The sequence below is a fragment of the Castanea sativa genome, chromosome 6 (genome assembly GCF_040712315.1).
Source record: "Castanea sativa cultivar Marrone di Chiusa Pesio chromosome 6, ASM4071231v1".
NCBI classification, from domain to species: domain Eukaryota; kingdom Viridiplantae; phylum Streptophyta; class Magnoliopsida; order Fagales; family Fagaceae; genus Castanea; species Castanea sativa.
In genome coordinates this window covers 48,132,310-48,147,245 of record NC_134018.1, presented here as the reverse complement: position 1 = coordinate 48,147,245, position 14,936 = coordinate 48,132,310, and the positions used below count along the sequence as shown (strand labels likewise).

Here is a 14,936-nt window from a genome sequence, read left to right as displayed (position 1 = left end):
GGTACGTTTGATTTCTCTTTCTTTCACTCTAATGCAAAAAGCTTCTAAGCAAAATGAAGAATAAATTCACTTTATATACAGTTTTTAATTATTTTTTTCCCTGGTTCATATTCTTATATGGATAAAATCAATCTCAACACGTCTTCCTTCAGAGAGTCTAGGGACTCCACCTGAGCAAACTAAGATACCATTCCTAAAAGAAAACTTAGATAAACACAACATCAAAACCAGCTATCTTTCCCTCATAGAATATTAAGCACTATCATTGAGGGTCAGTGCACCAAGAAAACTTGTCCTTAACGCCGCTTAACGTGGTGCATTGGTAGGGTTTGCTTAAAGCGTAATTCGTTCACAATATTTTTTGTCTCCTTTCCTAAAAGGAAAAAGCAATCTTTTGTATATTTATGGCTTTGGTGAATGGAAAGGCATACGTAGAAACTTTATGCATGCCTTGTGACTCATGTTATCACAAGCCATGCAATGTCGCCTTATTTTTGTGGTACTGACCATGTTAACGTTGAATGTTTTTAGTACTTTTATTATGCAGATAGTTACATATCGCCCCTTGGTTCATGATAGAAGTCAATTCCATAATAATGTCTTAAGAACATTGGATTAAATTATAAAATGATTTGACATTAATCACAAAATAAATCAAGTATAATTTAAAATAAAGCAAATTTTAATAACATAGGATTAAATTATAAAATGATTTGCCATTAATCACAAAATTTGTAAATTTTATATAGTAAAATTTGTAATAAAACATGACAACCTTTGATCCCTCACAAAATCCAAACTTTGACTTGTGTTTTTAATTTTTAAACTTTGCTAATAAAATCGTTTGAGTCCTAGAAATACTTCATTTGTGGCCTCTAATTAAAATAAAGCAATTATTATTTTCAAGACGATGATAGTATTTATTTACAGTAATTGATTAATGAAAATGTAATCCATCTCATACCTAAAGTAGTGTATCCATGATGTGGTTCGCACTAGCTGAATTATTTGTAAAAGCAAAATTATGATAAACGAATTTTGAGTTGGAACCACCCCAGGCACTCATATATATATAGTAGCAGAAACTAGAAACTAGAAACCATGTCTCTTGCCCATTGTAGTGGAAAAAGCAAACTTTTAGGAGTCTTTGTCATCAACTAAAAAAAAAAAAAAAAAAAAAAAAAATCAGAATCTTCTTTCGTGCGTGTTGGCGGAGGTGATAGAAAAATGGAACAGTAGAAAATAATTATAATTTCCCTTTGCTTAGTTTTTTCTTTTGATCAAACCCTTTGCTTAGTTGGGAGAAAGAAATAGAGGATCAAAAAAGTAATTTATAAAAATTTACCATTATATCTTTATTACATAAGATGATACCTAGCTAATAAAAGTGAAGGCGTAATATTTTATTATATTATATTATATCTTTACCATTCACTATATGTAAAAAGATTAATTATCTAAATTGGTTAAATAAGATCTTACAGCTACGTACAAAACTCATCATTTATATTCTTTCACTCTTTGTTTAATCTTAGAATGACAACGAGTCGAATTCATGCCGGGTTTTTCCATACCTGTACCCGACCCGCGGGCCAGGACCCACGACCCAAACCCGGCCCGTTTATTAAACGGATTTTTTTATTGGGGCCCAGACCCGCCCAGCTAGGCCACTTCAGGGCCCAATCTTCAGCCCCTAACAGTGGTCCAATCCGTGGCCTAATAATTTTTTTAAAAAATTGTTTTCCTGAGAAAAAAAATCACAGTAGCAGTGCAGCACAAATTACAAATCCAAATAAATCTCAAATCAAATCCATCATACCCATTCCAATTTCTTTTCACAGAAACCAAATACATTTGAAATCAAACTATTCACATAAACCAAATACATTTGAAATAGCAAGGAACATCAAATCTTGACAACAAAATCTAAATCCCCAAACCCACAGGTTAAACAAAGAGAATCTAAATCCCCAAACCCACTAATCAAATAAAGAAAAAATGGAAGAAGAACATGAGAGCATGAGAGAGTGAGACCGAGTGTGAGACCGAGAATCTTTGTGGCGAGAATCTTAGAATTTCATCTTCATCTTCTTCGGCAAAGAGAGTAAGTCAGAGTGAGACATGAGTCAGAGTTGTGAGTGGCTGACGGTGTGAGACATGAGAGAGGCAGAGAGCATTAGAGAGGCTGACGGTGAGACATGAGAGGAGAGTGAGCGCGAGTGGGAGAGGAGAGTGAGGGGCTGTTGTGAGGGGTTGAGGGCACTGAGGCGTGAAGCTGAGGGCATGAGGGGCTGCTGACTGCTGAGGACTGATGGGAATGAGAGGGGCGGCTGGGCTGGGTAGTGACTTAGGGTTACAAATCTCAGATTCTCAATGATATATATATATATATATATATATATAAGTGGGGGTTTTGGTAATTTAACATAATCGGGTATTTATTCGGGCCAGGTTTTGGGTTGGGTTTCGGATTTTTTTATAAAACCCGAACCCGACCCGGACTCACTTTGGGGTTTATTTTTTTAAAAACCCATACCCGATCCTATTCTTTATCGGACCGGATAAAATCCGGCCCATTAGGGTCGGGCCGGGCCGAGCCGGGCTGGGTATCTGCGGGTTTGATCTAAATTACCATCCCTAGTTTAATCTTTCATAACTCAATAATACCTAGTAGATAGCAAAAATGTATCGTCTTCTAGTTTTCTTTCTTTTTTAAGTAATGAAAAAAGAGTTTGGGAATGGCCAGTTAAGGGGAAAAAAATGATTTTCACATGATTTTTAAACCTAACAACCGGGTTGGGTCAATAGGGTTTAGGTTCAAGTCAAAATGGGTAGCTTTAAGTGGATTGCAAATCCTATATGACCCTTATGCGATCGTTTCAGGCCCAAGTCCACCTAATATATATGACATGTATTTTTTTTTCATATGCCAAAAAAAAAAAAAACTTGATTATATTAGTTTTGTCTTCTTTCCAATACAAATTAGAAAATGAATAAACGAAAACACTCAAAATAAAATTAAAGTAATACATAAAATCTAAGTTTATAGAGTTCGAGGTTCACTAATTTTATTGTTATAGAGCAAAAAAAAAAAAAAAAAAAGTCATGCACCGTATGAAGTTATAAACCTCCTCATTTATATTTGTCACAAATAAAATATGAATAAAGTTAAATTACCTATACAATAACTAAATATATAAAGTTTTAAGAATAAAATATAACATGGTACGTAGGTAAAGAAAAATTAATATTATGTAAATAATTACTTTGAATTGTACCTCAATTAAATTTAGAATATAAATTATTAGTGCTTGTGAGGTGCGGGGGGCAAGGGGCGGAGTTCAAGTCTTTAAGGGAGAGTTTTACTTAAATATACATTTAGATTAGATTATAATAGAATTTCTATCTTGTAAAAAAAAAAAATGAAGTCACCAATTCCAACAGTAAGCACATATATATGTACATTATACAATATTTTCATGTAGTTTCATTCGTAGATTTTATACTTATTACATTGATGGCCATAAATTCTTGATTTGAAGTCGTTACCCTTTCATTCATAGTAGCCATATTGGCGGTTGGTACTACCTCTTCATTGTCTGACTTCAATCCTGGTTGATCCTTCCTCTTGCCCCATAAAACCAGATATAGGCCCACAATAATGACAATTGCTCCAATAATCCTACAAATAGTTAAGTTGCCAAAGTTGGCCCATAATCATTTAATTTCTATGATTCCAAATATTTATCCTACATTTTTCTTTAATCAAATGAAGCATATCTACTACAATAATTAAATATTGTATTTTCTAATATATGTCCCAATTGAAACAAAAGATTTTGATTGGACATTCCAATTAAGAACCTTTTCTTATAGTTTTTTATTATTATTATTTTCATTATAATTTAGGCATAATAGTAATGCTAGTAACAACTTTTTTCATAATTATTGATGTCGTATATTGCGATTGGAAAAATATCACTTTCATTTGAGCCCTCATTGTTAAAACTTTTATTATGCACCAATTACAACAAATCATGTTAGCACTTGCAAAAATTGTTGTGTTGCTAGTCTTATTCATATGCCTACTAGAATAGAAAAATCAATGCGCACCTTACTAAGTACATGGTCTCAAACAGAATGAGGGAGCCGATAATTGCAACTATAACTGTGCTTAAGGGATTAAAAGCAGTCAGAAAAACAGGTCCCTTTTCCTTCATTATCAGTCCTTGAATGTAAAGGGCAAACCCTGAACATACTACACCCTGCGTAAAATTTCACTTGTGAGTATAAATGCGAGTCTTAAACCTTTACAACATTTTTTTTATAAAGAAGATTGCAACGAGAAAAGGACATCAAAAGAAAATGTAACTAAATTTAGAATTTCTCACAGTGTATACAGCAGCTAAAAGCTCAACATCAAAGTGTATTGACCAGGCTGCGAGGTTGCCCCGTTCTAATGTAAGGGCTAGTATGGCACTTTCCAGTGTGCCTATCAAACATATCAAAACTGCTAACGAAAGCTCTGCAGGGTATGATTTCAGCGTAATTGCCTACAAAGCAACAATTATATCTCATCACTAATTAAGTCTAACTAAAACGTTTTGGAATTTCTTGAATTTCTAATGAAGACATCTGGGATTCAAATTTCAAATTCCCCTTCCTCCATTTTTTTAAGTATCAAATTATCATTTAAAAAAAAAAAAAAAAAGGTTTTGGAATGTCTTATACAAGAAGAAGTTAATTGTGATGTTTAAAATGGGATTCGTATATCATACTCTAATAATAATAATAACTTTGGTGATTATAAAAAAAAAGGGGACAGTTTTCTTTTAAATTTTTGTGGCAATTTATAAAACCATTTACATGTATTTTATTAAATGACTCATTTTATTATTTAAGCAAGTCGCATAATTCATTAAATAGATCATGTTGCTAAAAATATATGTGGATTGTCTTTTTGAACCTTCACATAGTAGGTTGGAGAAATGTTTCTCCAAACTGGTTTGGAGCTAGGTAAGTTCTAAATTAAAAAAAAAAAAAAAAAAGAGCTTTGGCAACAACAATAATAATATTTATTATTGTTATGCATACTTTAGATGTTGACAAGGTTTATGTGACAAAACTTTTGTCAAAGAGTGTAGCAAATTTTTGTATTTGAGTCGTTGTTGGTTTCTGGAATTCCGAGTTGCAAACGAGGTTCATTCATGAAAGAAATTTGTGTAGAATAATTCTTGAGGTTTTAGAACAATTATGGGGGAAAGGCAAGCAGGATGTTTGCTGAATTTGCATAAAAAATCTAGCTTACTAAGGTTTTGTACAATATGATTGATGGTAACTTTTTCTTTTAGTGGATTTTTCGGGGTTGGATCATCTAGAGTAATTTTTCTTTTGAATTAGATTCTTTGTTAGTTTTTTACTTCGTTATCAAATTTGTGAGTTGTTTACTTTTTTTCATTATTATTTCTTTAAATTTGGTGTGTTATACCTATGGTTGAATTACTGTGTTAGAATATCTATTTAGTCAATTGATCTGCTGCATAAGTGTTTGGGTTTTAAATTAAAATCTTCATTGACCACCAACCTCATCCAATTGTTCGTGCGAGTGCTCATTTTAAACTGAATTGCAAGTTAAATTAATGCCGATTAGACTCTTACTTGAAGAATAAAGAAACCAGACCAGCAGAAATAACCTGCTAGCACCATGAGAGCACCCTTGATGACATCTTGCTTATTTGCTGCATTAGATTCTTGATGGCCATTTCCATCTGTCCATGGCAAATTCAACATAGGTCCTTTAACCTGAGTCATAAGCATAGCTCCTCCAATCGTTACTATGGTCCCCAATACCTTTGCCCGGCCACGCCATCTCCTAATATTTACTTTCTCAAGACTGCAAAAGCATTCTCAAATTTTTGAAGCACCCCATATTTAGTATATCATGTATGCATGCAATGCGCAAACGTGAATGAGACTAAAGAGAATTACCCTAAAATCCAAGCCATTGAAAATGTAAACGCAGGCACAACATTGCACATGGCTCTTGCGAAAGTTGCTGTAGTATACTTCATCCCAGTGAAGAACATGTTCTGGTTGATTACAGGCCTGAGTAGGGGAAAATGAAAGCTTAAGTGTGGTCCAACTGAGCCAAAAAAAAAAAAAAAAAAAAAAAAACAGCAACATGTTTTATTTGAAGCTTAAGAGCGAAAGCTTAATTATTGCTTGAAGGTCCAGATTCTTACTCCAATAAGGAGAGCAACACAATCTTAGCAAAGACAGAAAAGGTCAACTTTGGCCGCCTCTTCCTGTTAGGAGTATTAATTTAAAGTGATTAGCTTTATCATCTCGCTCAACATGTAACACTGAAGAAAAGAGTTTAAACAATGTAAACAACAATAACGAGGAGATCTGAAGCAAAAAAGAAAAGAAAACAATAACAAGGAGATGGAGACCTATCCAAGACAATAGCAAAAGGAGCAATGACAACAGTGGCAATGGCACTCCGGTAGACTACGAACACATGTTGACTCATCCCCTTGTTTAGAGCAAATTTACAGATTATGGACAGCCCTGCATAGCCAAATTGCATTAAAATTACCGCCAAAAATGGTTTCACCTTGTTATACAGTTGAGTCTTGGACTCCATGGACATGTTAAGCTAAAACTTCTCTTATTTCTCAGTTAGCTCTAATGCTTATTTCTCAGTTCGTTCTAATGTGAGGTTCTAGTAAAATGAAGTATGGTGTTCACTTTATATACACAGCATTTTAAAATGTTTTTTTTCTCTCATTTTCTCATGGTTAATTATAACAACTCGTATTTCAAAAGAATTAGTCTAATTACAATTGAGGCTCTTTGTAGTAGTTAATAAAAGTCTAATCAATCTACTATATGCCCAACATGGGACTCATCACATACCCATACAATAAACAATTAATATCCAATCAGTCTTAGACATTATAATTATTGTAATACCACCACACACCCTTGGTGCGATGGTCACTCCACAAGTATAAGTGCTTGTGGGGTGTGAGGGGTAGGCTGGGGTTCAAGTCTCCAGGAGGAAGTTTCACACACATATACATTTAGTTTAAGCTAGAGTAGAAATTTTATCTTGTATAAAAAAAAAATTATTGTAATACTACAAATTGGTTTGTTTCAATATGTGTTGTGTCCCACATCAAATAGGCCTAGAAAGCTTACATTAGTTTAATGATTTTGCCAATGGATTAGTAAATGTAATTTGTATGATTATTTTTATAAAATTTGTTATAGGAACCTATTTTTAACAACAAAAACAACAACAACAACAACAATATTAAAATATAATTGAAAGTTCACTTGGTGTGTAAAACACTAGTGAATGTTTAGACCTCCAATATCAAAAAATAGCAACACAAGCTTATATTCAAACAATATATGTGCGGAATGATAAATATAAGCTATACCCAATTTGGCAAACTACTTTAACACATAAATAATCACAAATACAGCAGCAATTAATGGTTAAAGAGTAAGGGAAGAGAGATACAAACACAAGGATAACAACGACATGTGTTATCGAAGAGGAAACTAAAGAACTTGGTAAAAAGTCTCTTCGCCACTCTCCAAGCGATAAAATGATCCATTAGAGAATAAAGTTGGGATACACGAATAGTAATAGACTCTCTAAGCCTATTTTACCCAATGCACTTAAGCTCTCCAAGCTTCTTGCTCCAACAAGGTTAAGCCTAACTGTGTTTTCTCTAACTTTCTAGATCCCGCAATAAGCCCATTGCATCCGCTATTGGCTTCTTTCAATACTTCCCAAGCTCCAAAAACACTCTCAATACTTTGAATGAGTGTGGGTAGTGTTTGGGTACAAATCTTCTCTCAATGGGTATAACAATGGGAGAGGGAAGGAGAAGAGATTACAAAGATTTCTCTCTAAGAATGAGTAGCTCTCTCTCTAATAAGGTGGGTGTGTTGTAGAAACTCTCTTAGGGTTTTTCTCTTAATAGGCTCCCTACCACTTATGTGGATAATGAGGGTATATATAATATAAGTGATGGGTAAATAGGTCACACTAAAAAATCCTCTAACTAGTGAAATTCGCGGGTCACCTGAGTCATGAAAATAGCTGGCATAGCTAGCACATGACTCTTCAACTTCCACAGCTGACACTTGACTTTTCAGCTTCTAGCATGTGTTCCTCATGTGATTTTTAGCTGTCTTGATCAAATCTTCACTACTTAATACTAAATTCATTACAAATAAATCTCACAAAAATACAAGGAACTAGGGGTGTGTAGCCAACCCACCAAAACCGACTCGACCTAACCCAACCCGTCGGGGTGGGTCAGTTTTTAGGGCTTGGTGGGTTGGGTTGGGTTACAAAATTTTTTTAGATAGCGGGTTAGGTTGGGTTGGGGTCATAAAATTTCAAACCTGTCAAACCCAACTTGACCCGACCCGACCCGACCCACCCATATATTTAATATATATTTAAAATATATTATATAATTAATAATTTTTTTAAAAAATAACCAGCTTTTCCTCCTATCCTATATAAAAGCCAATATTAATGTATATTAGTTCATATATTAATGTAGAACTGAGTTGGAATATTAGTTTATATATTAATGTAAATTTTGTTTATCAACTCATGTAAATTTTGTTTATACATTAATATTAGTTTATATATTAATGTAAATTTTGTTTAATGTAAATCTTGTTAAGGAACTAAATTTATGTATTTACAACACTTTTTATCATAGAATAAACCAATACTAATGTTATGATAAAAATCATAACTTAATAATAATAATAATAATAATAATAATAATAATAATAATAATAATAATAATAATAATAATAATAATTGTAAGGACCAAAAATCACGCAAGGAGCCTAAGCCTACTTCGAATACAATAATTCAAGGCCCAACACAAAGAATTTATAGAGAAGGAACAACACAATAAAGGACGATTGCGTCCCAAGGATTCCACTCAAAATAACAGAGGAATGGAAATGCTTGTTCACAAGTTTTCCCGAGGAGAAACCCTTTACATTCAAATATCAATATTCTTTCTATTTTTAGAGTCGTGTCCTCCTTTTCTCATCCTAGCCTCCTTCATCCCTTTTTATACTCCTTACCTTTGTCATCTCAACCCTTCATCTCCCACCTAACCATTTTCTTTTGTTAACACTTGTATGTTTGCTTGTAGAAAGTGGTGGAAAGAAGCTGCCTAGCTATGATTTACACTGTTTAGGTCACCTCTACATCAATGCAGTTGATAAAGCTGGTTTTCCTCATTTAATGCAGCTAGGACACTAGGTACAGAGCAACCAATGCGGAGTTCACAGCTACCTACCCTCATACCCGATATTTTCACTCTCTGTGTCATATATCACCAGCTTACCCTTTGTACTTCTCCCTACAAACACATATTCACGTCCTCGGGTTCTTGGGTCCTCGGCCCTCATCCTAACTGAGATTTCTTTTATTCTTTAATCTTCATACTCGGTCTTCGGGCTCCCACAATAATAATAATAATAATATATATATATATATATATATATATATATATATATTTAAGGAATTTATATAGTTCTCTCTCTCTCTCTCTCTCTCTCTCTATATATATATATATATATATATATATAGGGTTGGGTTTAATTTATACTTGATGTAACTTTGAGGGCGTTTGGATCCCACGTCTGCGTCTTCAGCCCGCGTTTTGCTTCCTTTTTTTTTTTTTTTTCAAACCCAGCCGCAAGGTTTGACTATTCAGCTATGAACAGTGCACAAATGCACTGTTCATGGGTCCCATAAATTTCAATTTTCAGCCACTTTTTCATTAAAAATGGGTCTCACAGTACTATTCACACATTTAAAAATTATTTTGCTACAGTGTTTTCAGTTTTCAGTTTTCAGTTTCAGCAAAATAAGTTCTATCCAAACGGACCCTTTAAATCATATTACATCACTCAATATTTATTAATTGGATGTGAATTTTGACAAATCCACTATTAGATTACATTATCTTCATATATTCTCCATGCTTGCAAAATTTCAAGGTGATTAAAGATTAGTAGCCATGTTATTAATCAATTGTTTAGATTCAAATTTTGTAGTTTAAAATAATGCATAAAAGATGAGTTTATGGGTCGAATGGTAAATAACATCCAATTAACATGAAAATTGGCATGAATGTTAGAAACATATAGAACATATAATTCAATTGTGAGATTTTCAAAATAAGAATTTTATAACAAGTTATTGGGTGGTGTAACATTACTTAGAGTTACACCAAGTATAACTTGAACCCAACTCATATGTGTGTGTGTGTGTGTGTGTGTATATATATATAATATGCTACATCACTCAATATTTCTTAACTGGATCCCAATTTTGACAAATCCACTAAGGAATTATATTATCTTTGTATATTCTCCATACTTATAAAATTTTAAGGTGATTAAAGATCAAAAGTCATATTATCAATTAATTGTTTAAATTAAAGTTTTTGTAGTTTAAAATAATGCACAAAAGATGAGGTTATGAATCAAATGGTAATTAAATAACATTTGATTGACATGAAAATTGACATGCATATTAAGAACATAAATAATATATAAACTCATGGAGGGATTTTCAAAATATGGATTTAATAACAAGTTATTAGGTGGTATAATATTACTTATAGTTATACTAAGGGTAACTTGAACCTAATCCTATATATTAAATATTTTTTAATTGAGGATGGTTTTTTTTTTAAATTAAAAAAATGGGAGGATGAAATTTTTTTGATTTGCCTTCTAAACTTTGCCAATAAGAGCAGCGTCATTACTGACCTCAAATGCAGAGTTTGCCGATTATATTAGAGCAACAGAGGGAAGAGAGGCCATGCCATCTCGCTCTCTCTCTCTCTCCTGCCTTTTTTTCTAATTAGTTAATGATGGTAACTGGTAAGAGTTATGTTTAACTGTCTTTGTCAAATGACAACGTAATCCGCGCGTCTCATACTTAAAAAGGCAGTGTCTTCTTAGTGTGTTCGCATTTGTTGCGTTATTTATTTATTTAAATTTATTTTGTTATTATTATATTTATTTAATACAGTAACATAGAATTTCATATCATTGTGCTATCATTTGAACCGCACATATTTTAGCGTTAGGTTATTTTAAAGAACTATGTGGATATTTGGTGTAAAGGTGTGAATATTGTTGTAAAATATTTTTGTGTTATTTCATTGTTTACCCCTTAATCCGGCTGGCTGAGAAGAAAGTAGTTGTACTCACCAAACTTGGCTGCCATACTATGACTGGAGGTTTTAATTAGTGGGGTTTACTTTTATTTTTTTACTAAGTTAGTGGGGGTACTTTTCAACCTTAGCTAAAGTTTTAGTCAGAATTAATGATCCCGCCGGCTAAATTAGTGATTATAATTATATACCCCCACTAATTTAGCCGGCGGGATCATTATATATAATATTATATATGATCCCATCAGATAAAGTTTTAGTGATTAAGACTAGCCATGTACGGGCTTTACATCACATGTAGTTGGAACTTGGAAGTGGCATCCTTGCTAGAACACTCTGGTAATGCATCAAGTGATTACATAGTCAAATTCACATGGCAAGTTGAAATTAGAAACGTAATAATTCAACAATTGACTAATTTTTCAGTGGTATCGTATGCCCACAAAAGAAAAAGAAAAAGAAAAAGCCAAAGAAATTTGAAGTTTAATTGTTAGCGTTGGATTACACACTTGACTGAACTTTTGTTTAGTATTGCTGATTAGTCTTTTCTTTTTTTTGGGTTGAGAAATAACAGCATTAATTGGACGTATGTCCTATTAAACATTTGAGATGCCTTGTGTGCAGGGTAGCAGTGGCATTAACTATTGAGGATTTGTAATCATCCTAACTAAAACTAACAAACAAACATATGTACGTAGCTTTTGGACCTTAGGTCTTGCTCTGCTTCATAAAGATTGCACGCGAATGCATTTGAGATCCAAACCAAATCTTGCTCTACTCTAACTCAAATGCATTTGAGTTAGAATGGTGTACTTTCAAATCCAAGACAAAAAATTCAAGTTTAGGATGAAAAAAGTGAGTTGCAATCTGGTTCTTTCGATTGTTGTTCGATTCCTCTTGATCAATCGGAAGTCATATATTAGCAAAAAATCAGCAAACGTAAAAAGTCCATAATTTGTTTGTTTGTTTGAAGCCCAAATTTCGATATGTTTTTTTTTTCAGTATTTAAAGGACATTATAAGTTAACTCTAGATGGGGTTTTTAGAGAGAAAAGAGTGCATCTTGTGCCTCCAATTGTATATCTAAGGTTTTTATTCCCAAAACTCTCTAAAGTCTTCTACTGGCAATATTCCTTGAAGAATGTCAAGATTCAGTATTGTAGAAGTTGCTGCTACAAGATCAACAAGTAAAGGTGATTTGAAACGTTTGAGTGGGATCTCAAAGTCACAAGCATGGGTGCTTGTGTTGCAGTAAATTTAAGGAGAGAAAGAGTCTGTAGATTCGGAGCTTGCATGTGGTTGTGTTAATAAGTTACTACATGAGATAGCAATAGATTTATGGTTAAATTTGATTGTAAAAACTTTGATTCTCTTATAGTGGATTTACTTTACCTTGAAGATAGTTAGGTCAAATTCTCCTCAGGTTTTTACCTTGAAACGGTTAGTTTCATTGGTTTTCCAAGATCATCATATTGTGGTGTTATTTACTTTTCCGCATTTGTGCATGATATGATATATGCTTGTTTAACCTATATTTGAATAATAAACCTAATAATCAACTTGGTTAATTAATTAGGTTAAATAATTTGGTTTAAGGGGTCTAAACGAACAAACAAAATCCATATATTTAATGCGTGCATAAGGTACTTTATCCTAATATGGGGGTAGCATGGGGTGTATTTATTAGTAAGAGGCTCTGATTATTTCACATCCAATAATATTAACACTTTTTCGCACTATGTCTACATGACTGCATTTTTTCGTATCATATATAAAAGTGGATATTTGGTGTAAAGGTGTGAATATTGTTGTGAAATATTTTTGTGTTATTTCATTGTTTACCCCGTAATCCCCAATAGCAACATTTACCACGGAGTACCAAATTGTGCTGGCTGAGAAGAAAGTAGTTGGACACACCAAACTTGGCTGCTATATAATATATAGCAGCCAAGTTTACTTTTATTTTTTTTATAAAGTTAGTGGGGTACTTTTTTTTTTTTTTTTTTTTTTTTAATACAAGGTAAAATTTATACTCTAGCCTAATTTAAGTGTATACGTATGTGAAGCTCTTTCTTAAAGACTTGAATTTCAGCTCTTACCCCTCACACTCTACAAGCATTTATACTTGTAGAGTAATCACTCCACCAAAGGTGTGCGGAATTGTGGGGGTACTTTTCAACGTTAGCTAAAGTTTTAGTCAAAATTAATGATCCTGCCAGCTAAATTAGTGGGGGTAATAATTATAATTATATATAATCCCATCAACTAAAGTTTTAGTGATTAAGACTAGCTATGTACTGGCTTTACATCACATATAGTTGGAACTTGGAAGTGGCATCCTTGCTAGAACACTCTGGTAATGCATCAAGTGATTACATACTAAATCACATAGCAAGTTGAAATTAGAAACCTAATAATTCAACAATTGACTAATTTTTCACCTTCTAGTGGTATCGTCTGCCTCAAATAGAAAAAGAAAAAGCCAAAGAAATTTGAAGTTTAATTGTTAGCGTTGGATTATACATTGAATGAACCTTTGTTTAGTAGTGCTGGTTAGGCCTTTTTATTTTTTATTTTTTATTTTTTTTGGGTTGAGAAATAACAGAATTAATTGGACGTATGTCCTATTAAACATTTGAGATGCCTTGTGTGCAGGGTAGCAGTGGCATTAACTATTGAGGATTTGTAATCATCCTAACTAAAACTAACAAACAAACATATGTAAGTAACTTTTGCAGTAATAATAATAACATCATTTCAGAAGCCATCTGATCACAGTTGTTAGATATTGATATATTGTATAAGTTTTTATGTAATGGATTTTGGACTCTTGAAAATTATTTGGACCTTAGGTCTTGCTGTGGAATATTCATAAAGATTGCATGCGAATGCATTTGAGATCCAAACCAAATCTTGTTCTACTCTTACCATGGATGGAAATCTTCCCTTTAGATTTCGACTTTTGTGTATTATAGTTTTGTAACTAAACTTTGCATAATATAACATTACTCTTTTGTGCTTTTACTCATTTTTGTTTCCTTTTTTATTTTTGTTTTTATTTTTCTTTCTCTTTCTAACTACTTTTTAGCTATGAAGCACGGGTGCGGGTGCGGGTGCGGGTGCTGGTGCGGGTACGGGTGCGGGTGCGGGTGCGGGTGCGGGACTCGGCAATTTTTGAAAAAGGTGGGTGCGGGTGCGGGACTCGGCAATTTTTGAAAAAGGTGGGTGCGGGTGCGGCGGGACTCGGCAATTAAAAAATTATTAAAAATATTTTTATTTATATTTTCTATATATTTTTACTATTAAAATATTTCTTAAAAAAATATTACTATGCCTTGATTCACAAAACAAAGAAAGAAGAAAGCAAGAAACACAAAACAAAACCCAAAACCAAAAAGAAAACACAAAGGAAGCAACAAATATTCAAAATAAAATTGAGGAATGACAGATTTATGGTTTTTGGGTCTCATTTAGAGCTGATTTCGGCTGTTTCGGCATGATTCAAGGCTGATTTCGGCCTGTTTCGGCCGTTTCAGGATTGTTTCGGCTATTTCGGCCGTTTCGGTCGCCGGCCGATACGACCCGATACAGCCGATACGGCCCGATTCTGGCCGAATCGGCGGGAATTGGCGTCAAGTCGGCGCGATTCAAGCCACGTCGGCGTGAGTCGGCTGAAAAAAAGAAGAAACCA

At 33.4% G+C, this 14,936-nt stretch overlaps 1 protein-coding gene across 1 annotated transcript; it reads right to left on the bottom strand.

Annotated features, from left to right (window-relative positions):
* Positions 1-3,477: 3,477 nt before the first annotated feature.
* Positions 3,478-6,652, bottom strand: LOC142641323 (WAT1-related protein At2g39510-like). The gene is made up of 7 exons (XM_075815733.1): positions 6,453-6,652; positions 6,243-6,305; positions 5,989-6,105; positions 5,659-5,893; positions 4,392-4,553; positions 4,114-4,265; positions 3,478-3,682 (listed from the first exon to the last, which is right to left on the bottom strand). Exons 1-7 carry the CDS (start codon positions 6,650-6,652, stop codon positions 3,478-3,480), a joined length of 1,134 nt encoding a protein of 377 aa, XP_075671848.1.
* Between the last annotated feature and the right edge of the window lie 8,284 nt (positions 6,653-14,936).